We start from the raw sequence: 15,373 nt of genomic DNA on the forward strand, positions 1-15,373 counted from the left end.
ATCCAAAAATATTTCATAACCATTGTTCTGATCAAAAGACTTTCAAATAAATGTATTTAAAACAGACATCAATAATCAACCTGTGAATCTCAACAATGGTGACAATAATAAAGCATGTTGCAGTGGCTGCCACCAATCACAACACATTAATGGCTCCCATCATGCATTGCGGTATGAATAAATTATGATCTGAATTGTCTATGTAATTTACTTTTCCTAATTGAATATTCTGCTCCTCACCATTGTTGAGATGCATAGACTGAATCTTGACATCTGTGTGTGCCTAAAAGAATGATTTTTTTTTTCAAAACAACTTTTAAGAAATCCTTTGTATTATATCTAAAATTCTGGATATTTATGCAGATTCACAGTTATGCTGTAATCAACAACAACATAAATCTAAGTCAGAAATAAGGATCTTAAGGAGTTCAGTGATCAAGTTCAAATGATGATTGTCATAATATAACCAACATCATCAGATCACTTTTTTTCCTTTGTTCATCTAGCAGTTATAAGATATAACAGCCAAACAAAATCTAAAGTAAATGTATAATGGTCTAGAGCCCAACTAAAGCAAACACCCATCAGCATAGCGGTGGCTTACAATTTGTGATTTTCTCCTTCAGTGATTCTGCTTGTTAACATCAGGTGTCTTCAATAACAGTCAATCATCAATAAATTAATCACTTAATTGTCTCATTAACTTTAACACTCTCGAGTGTTCATTTAACACTCATATTTTAACACTTTACACTTTTGAGAGTGGACTCATATACACTCCCAGGAGTGTTAATTTAACACTGGAGTTTTTGCTGTGTACAGCTGAGGAAAATGACCGGTGAACGGGTGTGTTTCTGTCTTATTTGATCTATAATTAACCTTTTTGAGGTTCTCTTGCCAAACGTTTATTGCATATCTAGACAGAAATCCACATTAGCACCATAAATTAGTGATTATGTCTACACTTGAACGAATCTATTTCTTTCGTTCTCCATAAATGAATGAGAACATTTCATTTAATTGAGCGGCGGGTTTCATTTGTGTGTCCAAAATAATAATTTGGGCACTGCATAGGCTACGTCACAGGCAAGATAAGAAACAATTTTTTATATATATATATATATATATATATATATATATATATATATATATATATATATATATATATATATATATATATATATATATATATATTTTTTTTTTTTTTTTTGCATTAATTATTTTATTACATTAATTGTTAAGCTGACTGAATTCCAACTAGGCTAAATAAATAAGTGAGAGCCTCCTTTCAATTAAATTAAATGTTCTCATTAATTTATGGAGAACGAAAGAAATAGATTCATTCAAGTGTAGACATAATCACTAATTTAGTAATTTCGCATGAGTCCGATGCAGAAAAAAATGACAAAAAGCAACAAGATGGCAGAGCTTTCAGCTTATAGATTCCCCGATCCTAGAGAGTGAAGTGCTACTAAGTGCTAATGTGGATTTCTGTCTAGATATGCAATAAACGTTTGGCAAGAGAAAACCTCAAAAAGGTTAATTATAGATCAAATAAGACAGAAACACACCCGTTCACCGGTCATTTTCCTCAGCTGCCTGCACACATTTGTGAGAAAATCTGCCTGGACGCATTTGTGAGAAAATCTGCCTGGACGTTTTTGTGAGAAAATCTGCCTGCACGCATTTGTAAGAAAATCTGCCTGGACGTATTTGTGAGAAAATCTACCTGGACGCATTTGTGACCTTTGTGCTTGCACATTGCTTTCTTTTTGTTTGCGAGTCGAGATTTCCTTTGCAAAGCGGATCGAGTTTGTTTGCGAGTCGAGTTTTCCTTTGCGAAGTAGATTGAGTGTTTGCAAAATGCTGGATTTGTATGGCACATATTTCGCTCCATACTGTGGCCCTGTCTGAGGGTCATGAGGGGGTTATTGTGTAGGTTTCGAAATTAAGTTAAGTTCAAATTAAGTGTTTTGTACTGTACCAAATTTAACTTGCTTTCCTCAAAGCGCTGACACAACAAAGACCCACAAAAAAATTTGTGAGTCAAGCACTGGAGCCAGGCCATTTGGCATCCAAACTTGTGATCATATGTTCATGACCACCACAAGTCGTCTGCAGATGAAATGCTTAGTAGATCATTGTTATATCTGTTAATGTTACTATTAATTTAAAGATTCATCTCACAGAAAATAATCATCTCACATATTCACATCATCATGAACATTAAGGCTGTGATAGGACATCCTATTAACATAATCTGCCTCATGTTCCCCTAGAGCAGTGGAGATTGGAGCAATAGACTGCATACATGTTGCAATGACTCTAGGGAATCCTATCATAAGATTAACAGAATAATAATAAAAGATTTAAAATAATTCTTAACATGTATTGTATAGTACATTTGTGAAATTTGCTTTTTGAAAAAAAAAAAAAAAAAAAAAAAAAAAAAAAAAAGAAAGTGCTCATGTGATGTCACCCTATCAATATGTCTTACCAGCAATTTTATAAAAGCCCTCTTTTTTGGACATGGTCGATAAATGTCCGGGGAACACTATTAATGAAACTATTCATGTAGGCTAGTACTCCTGCAGAGCGAGGACCACCTTGCGAATGGTTCGACAAACCGTGTTTTCCCCTAGCTTCTGTGCGTCACCGTGCAAGTATAGCCTACCACTTGCAAAAAAAAAAAAAAACGCAACGCAATATTTGCGGTACAGTAAGTACATGAATTCGACGTGTTAAATTCTTTATGTGCGGCTCAAGAAGTTCGCAAAGATAAAACATTGCTTCCGCGGAAAATCTGTATCTTTCATGCAAATAACTATCAGGAAAGGCAAGGGGATTTTGTCTGGCTAAAAACTCTTTCTTTACGAAGTGCTCGTCTAACAATTTGCGCTGATTACAACAGACACTGAGAATAAGTTACGTCACCTATGTTTCTCTGCTCTCAGCTGATTGGTCAAACTTCAGTCTGAGATCTTGAATCCAGAACGGAGCAGGTTAGCCGTGCAGCGTAAGATACCATGGCAGCCAAGCTACTTTCATAGTAGGCCTACCTAAAACCCAGGGTTGGCGGAAACTAAACTCAAACATAGCTGTCTAGCCACCTAAACCGGCTTCATGGTACAGGCCCCAGGTCAATGTGCATCTGAGATAACAAACAATCTGACAACAAGACAAGGAAAGTGAGGGTAGAAGAAACCAAGATAATGAGAGAAGATAAGGAACAGGTGGAGAGGAATGAGCGTGATAGAAAGTGGAAACAGCTGTCAGTAATGAAAGAGAGAGTATAGTGGTGAACTGTGTGTGTGTGTGTGTGTGTGTGTGTGTGACCAGCAGAGGGAGACAGAGAAAGAGGCAGGATCATGACATGCATTTCCATTTAATCAAACTTTATGAAAATGTCTAACATTATTCTGTTCATACTTTCAATTTCATTCTTACACACTATAAATTCAGTCTGACACACACATTTCAACTCTTTTTGATTTCTCAAATCAACATGAACACTGTGTTTGGGTGAAACCTAAATTAAATATTTTTTAAGAGTTATACAAAAACAAGGACATTAACTATTCCCAGAACTAACTTTGTTTTTTCCTCTTTTGTTTTTTCATAAAATGAACAGTTCAAGCGTATTTTCTTTATTCTCTTCTCGAGATCGAAGAAGTGATGACGACGAAGACAGTGATAGCTCTCAAAACGAAAGGTTAGTCACAAATTTAATTTGCTTGTTACTAAAATTTAGTAAACTTACAAAAAAAATTTAAGATAGTTAATTATAAATTTATTTAGAAATACATATTTTATGTGTTTATAGGCCTAATTTATTTCTTGTTATGTACAAAAAATTTGAAATTTATATGGTAACACTTTACAATAAGGTCTCATTTGTTAGTAGTTAATGTATGAACATAACTAACAATGAGCAATGCATTTGTTACAGTATTTATTAATCCTTATTAACATTAGTAAATAAAAAATACAACTGTTCATTGTTTGTTCATGTCAGTTCACAGTGACTAATGTTAAAAACACAAATGTTGCATGTACATGAAAGGACATAAACTGAATAAGATAATAAAGTGCAATCAGTTAGGTTTTTTTAAACAAACGTACATTTTTGTCTTTATAGTGAGCAAATGAGTGGAGCAGTTCACAGTCATTTAGATGAGAGCATTCGTCCATTCATTGATCTGATCGACACTCTGCGGTCAATTGGCATTCACAAGGACTTGGCATTACCGACTATTGCAGTGATCGGAGACCAGAGTTCTGGGAAAAGCTCGGTGTTGGAAGCGCTGTCTGGAGTTGCACTACCAAGAGGAAGCGGTGAGCAGTGTTGGGAAAGCTAAGAAATGTTACTAGCTAAGAGTACTTTACTCTATAGAAAAGTTAGCTAAGTTGAAAGCTGCCTTTCAGAGAAAACTAGCTGGTTACATTACAAGCTTGGAAAAACATGGAAAAACTAGGTGTCCCAATCAACCTGAATTCACCCAACTTAATTTTCATGTGTAATATAGTTTAAATTGTAGCTAAGTTTTAATTTGTTAACATGCATATTTATTTAAGCAGACTTCAAGGGGTATAAAAATAGTTGGATTTTTTTTAAGGAGATAAAGTGACCTTAGAGAGATAGATAGACACGGTGAAGTGTGAGGGTGCGGATTCAACAAAACAGACCATAATTTGTTCTGATTCTAAACAGGAGACCGACAATACTACTGTAAACACATCTTGCTAAAAGGTGTTAAAAATGTAAAGTTTTAGCGTTTCATAGTCACCCTTCAACTTAATCAATAAAAATAGCTTCTACTGAAAAGGAATTTAGAAAATAGCAACGCTATCGAGAAATTTCAATGACATTTCTGCCCATCACTTGCAGTGAAGACGGTTCAGATTGTTTATGCATAGGCCTATTGTTCTTGTAACGTTATCAGTTTTCTAATAATTTTTAACTGAACTGTGTTTGCTATAGGAATTGTCACCAGATGTCCACTGGAGCTGAGGCTGAAGAAGGTAACAGGTGGAGTTAGCTGGAAGGCTGTTCTATCCTACCGTGATAAGAGAATTGCATTTGTGCATTCTTCATTGGTTGAAAGACATGTTGAAACAGGTTAGTAAAATTACTTGCAATCTGTTTTGGCTTTATTTAAAAAGTGTTAGGAATAAAGTGTTCAAAGCTTGTAAAAACACTGTTGCCAAATGCATTAACAGAGCCAAAGTGGTTGAGACTGAGGGAACATTAACACTCTGTGTGTAAAGTGTAGCCTAATATAGATAGACTAAGCTACTACCAAATAATGTCTATATTTATTGTAACATTAACACAAAGTTAGGCCTAAATAAAATACAGTCACACTTTTACAGGGTTAAATCCAAATCAATATTAATGTATTAACGTTCACACCAGGACGATTGTTTTAAAAATCATTATACATATAAAAGAATAGCAGACCACAGTCCACACCACAACTACAACGACAGAGAAACAATATAACTGGAATCATTTCAGAATGATTTTTTTCCAGCTGATGAAAAACTTTGACAGCCACTCAGAATAGGCTACAAGAGCTTGAGCATTTAAAGCGGCAGACGACAAACCTTGCAACGTGTCCTTAAGCAGAGCTTTATGGTGGAGTGGGGTAAAACGCTACAACGCAACAATAACTAACTATATTTTTAATATTATAGTTCATTAATACATTTTCATATTTATCTACTGTTGTTTTAGCTTGTCTCTGTCTGCTTGTACTTTTTTTTTTTTAACACTGCTTGTGTTTTTCCCTGTAAATTTATTAAGCAAATTGCTTTGTCATTGCATTTTACCAACTGTGGGTCAAAACAACCTCTTGGTACAAATTAATGGAAGAATCCAATAACAAGAAAACGGTGGACTTTTTTGATACTTGGTTTATGATTTGTCATTGTCACTGAAACGATAACTATTCTAGAAAATTCCATAGAAAACAATTAGCCTACATGGTTCTCAAGGGGGCGTTTTCCCCGTACCATTTCATTCCTTGCTGTTTACGTTACTATTGTTATGGTTATCAATAGTTAGCCTATTGCTCTTGGTGTGAATGGACCTTTAGTCTACTACAGTATTTTCTGGAAATTAAGTTGCACCTGACACACTGCACTGACACCAACGCAATCACCAAATTACAGTTCATATTTTATCCTAGGAAACAAACAAATGATAGTGACATTCATTATAAACAACATTTACAAGAAAGCCAAGCTTAGCCTAAACAAATTTATTTAAAGCAAAACTGCTGGCGAAACATTTAAATTCGATGCAAATCATTAGGCACAAATTCAAATGTGTAAAAAATGTTTGCGTGCTTGAAGTGAATTGAATTTGCTTGAAGTGATTTGCATCAGCCTCCCTGGGAAAGTCTATGCCAGGGTACTGGAGAGGAGAATACGGCCGATAGTAGAACCTCGGATTCAGAAGGAACAGTGTGGTTTTCGTCCGGGCCGCGGAACACTGGACCAGCTCTATAACCTCTACAGGGTGCTGGAGGGTTCATGGGAGTTTGCCCAACTAGTCCACATGTGCTTTGTGGATTTGGAGAAGGCATTCGACTGTGTCCCTCGCGGCGGCCTGTGGAGGGTGCTCCGGGAGTATGGGGTCCGGGGTCCTTTGCTAAGGGCTGTCCGGTCCCTGTACGACCGAAGCAGGAGCCTGGTTCGCATTGCCGGCAGTAAGTCAGACTTTTTCCCGGTGCATGTTGGACTCCGGCAGGGCTGCCCTTTATCGCCGGTTCTGTTCATAATTTTTATGGACAGAATTTCTAGGCGCAGCCAGGGGCCAGAGGGTGTCAGGTTTGGTGACAACACGATTTCATCTCTGCTCTTTGCGGATGATGTTGTCGTGTTGGCCTCATCAAATCAGGACCTTCAGCATGCACTGGGACGGTTTGCAGCCGAGTGTGAAGCGGCTGGGATGAGAATCAGCACCTCCAAATCCGAGGCCATGGTCCTCAGTCGGAAAAGGGTGGCATGCCCACTACAGGTTGGTGGAGAGTTCCTGCCTCAAGTGCAGGAGTCTAAGTATCTTGGGGTTTTGTTCACGAGTGAGGGAAGGATGGAACGGGAGATTGACAGACGGATCGGTGCAGCTTCTGCAGTAATGCAGTCGATGTACCAGTCTGTCGTGGTGAAGAAAGAGCTGAGCCGTAAGGCGAAGCTCTCGATTTACCGGTCAATCTACGTTCCTACTCTCACCTATGGTCATGAGCTTTGGGTCATGACCAAAAGGACAAGATCCCGGATACAGGCAGCCGAAATGAGCTTTCTCCGCAGGGTGGCTGGGCGATCCCTTAGAGATAGGGTGAGAAGCTCGGTCACTCGGGGGGAGCTCAGAGTAGAGCCGCTGCTCCTCCACATTGAGAGGGGTCAGCTGAGGTGGCTCGGGCATCTGTTTCGGATGCCTCTTAGACGCCTTCCCGGGAAGGTGTTCCGGGCGCGTCCCACTGGGAGGAGACCCCGGGGAAGACCTAGGTCACACTGGAGAGACTATGTCTCCCGGCTGGCCTGGGAACGCCTCGGTGTCCCCCCGGAAGAGCTGGAGGAAGTGTCTAGGGAGAGGGAAGTCTGGGCATCTCTGCTTAGACTGCTGCCCCCGCGACCCGGCCCCGGATAAGCGGAGGAAGATGGATGGATGGATGGATTTGCATCGAATGTCACTATTTTACAACAACATATTTTCATTTATTAATAAACTAAAACATACAAATGTGTTACAGCCCAGGATGAGCTGGCAGGAAAAGGGGTAGGAATATGTGATGAGCTCATCACTTTAGAGGTCATGTCACCAGATGTGTGTGACCTCACACTGATCGATCTACCTGGAATTGCCAGAGTCCCAGTAAAAGGACAACCAGAGGATATTGAAAACCAGGTGAGCAGCATAATCTGATTTTACAAGTCACATTCTGTACCATACCAGTTTTAAAACTATGTCTCATGTCTTGTAGATTAAAAGTCTTATAACAAAGTTTATTGAGAAGCAAGAGACTATAAACCTGGTAGTGGTCCCTTGTAACACTGACATTGCAACAACAGAAGCATTAAAAATGGCACAAGAAGTAGATCCTGAGGGCAGAAGAACTATCGGTAATGTACTCTCACCAAATAACTTTGATTTATGAGCACCTGTGTCAACAAATACACATTTTACTGTTCTTAACTATTTTTTTTTTCACTGATGTAACTATTCTTGTTTTTAACATTTAACTATTTTTTAAAAATGTTTAATATATAATTAAATGTTTTGAAAGGACTATCCTCCGTCATCTGGGTAGACAGTTTTCAGTTTTACAAGATCCATTACAATATGCAAATCGAAAAGGTGTGGGAGTAGATGATGTCATACTTTTTATGTTGCATAATATTTATAATCATTTGGAAACAACTGCCAGTTCTGTTAGGATATGTTATATTATGTTTTTGCTTTTTAACCTACATAGTACAACTATTATGTAGGTATTGGATTATCTTCTGAGTCGACCCCAGTTTGTTAGGCTGCATGGGTGATAAAATGTCTGACATTATTATGACTAAAAAAAGTTTTTTTACTTGCATTGTATACTTCTGACTATAGGCACACTCAGACATTTTGCATACAAAAGCTTTCAGACGATACTGCCCTTGTGGGTTTAATAAATCAAGGTAATGATGTGGGCTATAGAGGAGAGGTTGAATTATTTCTTACATGGTGTGATGAAAATTTCCTAAAATTGAATGTGGAGAAGAAGTTGATTATTGATTATAGATGGAAAAAAAGAAGTGATACTACCAATGACAATTAAAGGTCAATAGAGATTTGTTCAGTCTTATGAAAATATTGGCGTCCATTTGGATAGTAAATTAAACCGGAAGAAGAACAGTGAGACTGTTTTTAAGAAAGCACAATCAACACTATTCTTTTTGAGGAAGTTGAGTTCCATTGGTATCAGGAAGCTTCTTCATGTTTGTTATCAGGGAATCATGGTCAGTGTTTTGTTTTATGCAGTGCTTCGTTGGGGATGTAGTAGTAGTAGATGATAAAAATATGATTAATAAACTGATTAGAAAGGCTGGCTCGGTTAGTGGCCTTAATACTGATTCACTTGAGGTCATTGTGGAAAAGAGAACAAGGGCAAAATTAAAAATGATTCTGCTTTACAGAGGTCATCCAATACACTGTATCTTTAGGTGACTTAAAAGCTCATTTAGTGTAAGATTAGTAATGCCTCAGTGTTCTACAGAGCGATTTAGAAGGTCTTTTTTTATTTCTACTGCAGTTAGGTTTTTTAATGAAGTTGTGTAATTATTTGTATGTATTGATTGTTGTTCTTTTTAATGTTCAATTGTCTATTTGTGTTGTTTGTAATGTGCAATGGTGGCAAATGAGTTTCCCCTTACAGGATTAATAAAGTTTTATCTTATCTATTTTTCATTCTCATTATACAGCCATTTTGACCAAGCCAGATCTCATAGACAAGGGAACAGAGAAGGACATCATGGCCATTGTCCACAACAAAGTGATTCCTCTCCACAAAGGTTACACCATGGTGAAGTGTAGAGGACAACAGCAGATCGATGAGAAAATTCCTCTGGAGGAGGCGACACAAATAGAGAGAGATTTCTTCCAAAACCATGACTATTTCAGGTTACAGTCTGTTTTTCTAATTGAACTTTGTGTTCCCAAAAATTATTCTGAAAGACTTGATTCACACTGTTTAGGTCAGATTTTGTTTTCAATTTCAACCAGTTTTCTACACTCACACAGTGGGGTTCACAGTGATGCCACAGAAGAACAGTTTTTGGTTCTCCAAAGAACCTTTCAGTGAACAGTTCTTAAACATTTTTCTTTTTAGTGTGAAGAACATTTTATACACTAGCATCCTTTTCCATAAAGAACCTTCTTTTTGGGATTAAAAATGTTCCATGGACGTTACTATTCTTAATAGCTGGTTAAGACATTGAATAAACTAAATCACCTTACAAAAAGTGCTTTGTCATTTTCAACAGATGCCTCTTGAATGAGGATAAAGCAACAATTAAATGTCTTGCTGTCAAACTGACCCAAAATCTTGTCGATCATATCAAAGTAAGTTTTTAAATGTCTCACTCTAAAGGCCTGTTTACACTTAACATGAATTTACTGTAGATGTATTGCAAAAATGCAGATAGATTGCGAGACTATAATAAATCATGTTTTTTTTATCCATCTTTGCCAGAAATCACTGCCACAGCTCACTGAGCAGATAAAAACACAGTTGTGGGAAGTGAAGAATGAGCTCAAGGAGTGTGAGGCTGGACCGCCACTGGACACTAAGGGAGCCAAACAGTTCCTCATTAAAGTAGGATCTCAAGTCATCGCATCTTCTTGCTTCTGAGAATTATCATTTGGAGTTCAAGCTGCTAGAACCATATTGTGTTTGTTGTGATTTTCTCCTTCTTCCTTATGGAACGGCTCTAAAAATATCTTGGCGTCAGAGATAGTCCCAAATCTCATCACTGTTCAGGCACACGTACACCCCACTGTCTGACACTAGGTGGTGCTATGGTTATGGTAGAGTTCGTATTCTAAATTATTTTCACACCCAAATGTCTTTTTCAACCTCCCCAGAGACAACACTTTTGCCGTAAAATGATAATGTACAATAACATGTTCATGTAACAAATATTTTCTCTTTATCACAGATCCTAACAAGATTCAATGGTCAAATCTACTCCTTATCATCAGGGGAGCTGATTAATGCAGAAAATTTGTTTGTCCAGCTTCGGGCTGAATTCAAGAAGTGGAATGATCATCTTAACAGCACAAAAACATCCTGTCAGTATATTTTCAATATTAAACATTAAACCTTGAATTCACTGTTGTTGGGATTTTACAAGAAAGTTAAAGTTAATTTAATGAGAAATCCATCTTGTTCCTAAACAAGTTTGCAGTTTGAAAGAGTTTAGCCAGACTTACAGAGGGAGGGAACTGCTCGGTTTCAGCAACTACAGAGGGTTTGAGTTCGTTCTGCAGGAGCATGTGGCCAAACTTAAGAAGCCAGCCATTGAATTGCTCATTGCAATCAAAGGTACCATCACACATCTGATCTCCAATATAAAACCAAAAGATTAGATCACAAATGAATTAATGTTTAATAGCATATATTAATATCTATATTGTGAAATTTGTCTTTCTGATGTATGTATTTCTCCTGAAGCCATCATCCTCAAGCAATTCAAAGATGTGTCCTATAGATGTTTTCAGAACTACCATGTACTTCAAAACATCACTGTGGTAAATATTGCTACAATAATCTTTTTTCTCTCTCTCTTTTCCCCCCAGTTATTTATTTGGGGATAAAATCCATTGTATTGGCCTAATGTCATTGCTTTATTGTTTGTTTTTGCAACAAAAAATAGAAAAGAAAAGTTAAACAATTTAGGTTTTTCGATGGCGAGTGCTTTTTTATTATTCAATAAAAAATGTTAAAACAAAGATTATTTTAATTATTATTGAGTTTTCCACAGCAGTTTAAAAATTCTAATTGCCTCACTTGCCGTGCGCTCTTGTGTTTTTAACCAAATTCTTTGAAAAACAAGAGGAAGCAAGAGTCAGAATTAATGGGTTAGTTCACTCAAAAATGAAAATTCTGTCATCATTTACTCACCCACACGTCGTTGCAAACACTTAAAACTTTTGTTCATCTAAGGCAGTGGTTCCCAATTCCAGCCCTAGTGACCCACTGCTCTGCACATTTTGTATGTCTCCCTTATTTAACACACCTGAACCAGATCATCAGCTCATTAGGAGAGACTCCATGAACTGAACTGAGTGTGTCAGATAAGAGAGACATACAAAATGTGCAGAGCAGTGGGTCACGAGGACTGGAATTGGGAACCACTGATCTAAGGAACACAAAATGAAGATATTTGAAATTATATCTCAGAACTTTCTGTCTCTCCATAGACAGCTGTGCAACTACCACTACCACAAGTTCATAAAGAGATTAAAACCTCTCCGTATGAATTGAGCAGTTTAGTCTAAATTTTCTACAGAGACACGATCGTTTTATATGATGAACAGATTTAATTTATTTTATTCACAATTCATCAACTCACACACTGGTTATAGTAAACGGAAGCTCAAGCATGATTGCTTGATGTGCAAGAACCAATGAGGTTCATTCTTGTGTGTTACGCAGCATGTTTGAGCTTGCGCAAGAAGGTTGAGCTTCTGTTTATGTTCTCTGATCAATGTTTAAATGTGGAAAAAAGCCTAAATTCAGTGTCTGTTCATCATTTAAAGCGATCATGTCTCTTCATACATTTTTTTACTAAAGCGCTCTTTTCATAATATGAAATACTATGTATATGAATACTGACCATATTATGGATTATTTTTACGATCTCTTTCTGAACTTTTTGAAGTGTCAACGTGGTAGTGGTAAGTTTTTAATAACATGAGGGTGAGTAAATGATGACAAAATTTAATTTTTTTGATGAAAATATCCATCTTTGCAATGATAATCAACATTATGCCACAAATTTCCTACTCTTTCCTCTGTACTTCTTTATTTGAAACCATAGAACAAAATCTACAATATTCAGTCGAGTCAGGAAGACAAAACGGAGCAGAGGATCTTAGAACAGTTTGAAATGGAAAACATGGTCTACACTCAAGATCCCATCTACTTGAAGTTCTTGAGTGAGATTAGCGAAGACACATTTTCAGAAGATCAGTTACCTGTCTTTGACATAAAGAGCAAGTACAGTGAAATGCTCCAGGCATATTATGAGGTAGATATACTTTCAGTAACAAATATAATTGTTTTGCTCCAAGACTGAATGGACTGCAGTACTTGTGTGTGGATGTTACTCTTTGATTTTCTTTCAGATTGTGGTGCAGCGAATGGCTGACCAACTGCCCATGATGATCTCATTTTACATGTTGAAGCAGACTGCTCAGCTCCTGTCTACTGACATGTTGAGTTTACTGGATGGGGCAAATGTGGGTGAGCTCCTATTTGAGGACTCTGAAGTTGGTACAAGATGCAGATTCCTACAGGCTCGCTTGGACCGTTTAACTGCTACTCAGGAAGCACTTAGTGATTTTAATTGAGGGACCTACTGACTTGTCATGTCTGTTTTTGGTTGGAACATGTCATGTGATTTCTTGATCTCCTCATGCGTTCTTCTTCCTTTGATGTCTTATGGCGGTTGTCAAACCAGTTTATGTTACATATTCCATCACCTACTGGGATGGAGTGTGAGGTGTTGATATCAAGAGTAAATGTAAAACCTATATTTCATTATATAACTGTAATTTTCAGAATATTTATTCTGTATATATAATAATATAAGAGTTTTATGACCTTTATAAGAACTGTTTAGCACAATCTGTAATCTCAGAGAATTAATGCCAGCAGATTTGAACTCTTCTTAACTGGAGTCTTTCACAATCAAATGCCCTACTTTTAATCAACGCATGCTCTACTGTTTCTAGAAGTCCACAATGATTACACTGGCTGGATTCATGTTTTTGATTGATTTATTAGGAGTAGAGTGTCCAATTTTTAACCGAGATATACCATCCCTTCTATAACCATAAGCAGCTCTTACATGACCAACTTTTTTTAATGTATATTATACAAATATTGTCCTTTGTTTTCTTTATGCATCTCTCTTGCCACATCTTTCTGAAACCCACTTTAATTAAATCTTTAATTTACTCTTCTTTCAAGATGAAAAAATTTACTTGCATGGTGTCAAAACACTCTTTCTCCAGTATCTTCACGAAATCTTACCAAAACTTTCCACAAATCAGCGGGAGACCGTCGTCTGGCAGTGAGAGAAAATAAGCGGAAACACAACCTGCTTTACCCTGACTAAAAGGTCCATGTTACATAACCCCATGTTAGGTTGTTCCCCGCGCTCCCCTACAATGGTCTCATCCTCACAGAAGTAACCCAAAGGCTAATAAAGGTTTTAGGAGTTTAGAGATATCTTGAGAGAAGGGTGGGTGTTTCATGCAAATGTCATATTGTCCTTAAAAAGGTGTAAACCCTGGAGTCCGTGATTAATGCAAATTCCCATTGTTATAGCATTTAGGAGCCTTATCTTATCTAACCTTTGTCTGGTGGGGCATACTACAGTGTCAATAAAGTTCTTAAACCTTGAAGGTGTAATAAAAGTGTGTCTGCTTTACTGTTTAATGGATGCAGGGGAACGTCAAAGCACACCTCCTTAGTTGTATTTTAACAAATGTACTGAGCCCTGTATTGAGTCTCTGCATGGCATTCTCTGACAAAGGGTCAAATTTTCATGATGTTACAAAGTCCTAGCCTGCGTATAACTACTGGTCTTCAATCAATACCTCCTGTTTCATTGCTGTCCTGGTTGGAGTTATTGTTGTAGAACCCAAATGAATAATTTACAGGGAGCGATAGCGTTTTACTATTTAAAAATATTTTCATAAGCTATCTGAGGATTTTGAGAATTTATATTCTAAAGAACCTCTTGAAAGAACCTTTTGTGCAAAGAATGTTCCATGGAGGTTTAAGGTTCTTTACGGTACCATTCAACTTATAAAAAAAACTTTATTTAACCCTCTTTGCGTGTTGGTCAAAAATGACAGATTTTTTTTTTCAATGAAATGATTGTACTATATTTTAGTTCGATAATGTTTTTTAATTAATATTTTCTATTTTCTAGGGGATTTTATGAAATACTTTTTACTGTAAAACTGTGAGAAAATCAAAGCCATAAATCTAAACAAGCTGTGTTCCAAATTTGAGGTTGATATCCACTAGAAGAAATTCATCTCCCATTCATTTCCAATACGATCATTTTTGATTGTGAACAAAGTGTGACTATTTTTTTTCAGGACCATTTAACTTTTTCGAATCATGTCCATGTTTTTTTGTGTGTGTTCACACATCAAGTGCCAAAACCTTTACCAAGTTTTGTACCATTCCAAACCAAAGCGTAAAATTTTTCGGTCAAAAATGACTGAACAGCACCAGAGGGTTAAAAGTGTGCAATAGGACTCACTCACCTGTCTGTCACGTGTTCTACCTCTGTCTGCTTGCATTTGCATTGTGAACATGGGTGTGTTTCACCATAAATTCAGTCTGAAATATAGATTTAAACTCATTTTGATTTCTCTTCAGCATCACCTCAAATGCTCTTTGGCTGAAACCTAAATTATACAATTTACAAGAGGCATCTAAAACTAAGAACATTATCTTTTCTCAGAACTGACTTTTTAATTTCCTTGTTTATCCAGAAAATGTCTACTTCAGGCTTACTTTCTTTATTCTCATCACGTCGAAGAAATGATGATGATGATGATGAAGATAGTGACAGTTCTCAAAAT

At 36.9% G+C, this 15,373-nt stretch overlaps 1 protein-coding gene across 1 annotated transcript; it reads left to right on the top strand.

Annotated features, from left to right (window-relative positions):
* Nucleotides 1-4,145: 4,145 nt before the first annotated feature.
* mxg (myxovirus (influenza virus) resistance G) lies at nt 4,146-13,117 on the top strand (the record flags this gene model as incomplete). The annotated part of the gene is made up of 12 exons (XM_081355850.1): nt 4,146-4,335; nt 4,982-5,119; nt 7,758-7,912; nt 7,989-8,127; nt 9,466-9,664; nt 10,027-10,105; nt 10,236-10,358; nt 10,702-10,838; nt 10,951-11,087; nt 11,217-11,293; nt 12,586-12,795; nt 12,893-13,117. The coding sequence occupies 12 exons, from the start codon at nt 4,146-4,148 to the stop codon at nt 13,115-13,117; spliced, it is 1,809 nt and encodes a 602-aa protein (XP_081211976.1).
* Between the last annotated feature and the right edge of the window lie 2,256 nt (nt 13,118-15,373).

This window comes from Scardinius erythrophthalmus (assembly GCF_964197995.2).
Source record: "Scardinius erythrophthalmus genome assembly, chromosome: 24".
Lineage (NCBI taxonomy): Eukaryota > Metazoa > Chordata > Actinopteri > Cypriniformes > Leuciscidae > Scardinius > Scardinius erythrophthalmus.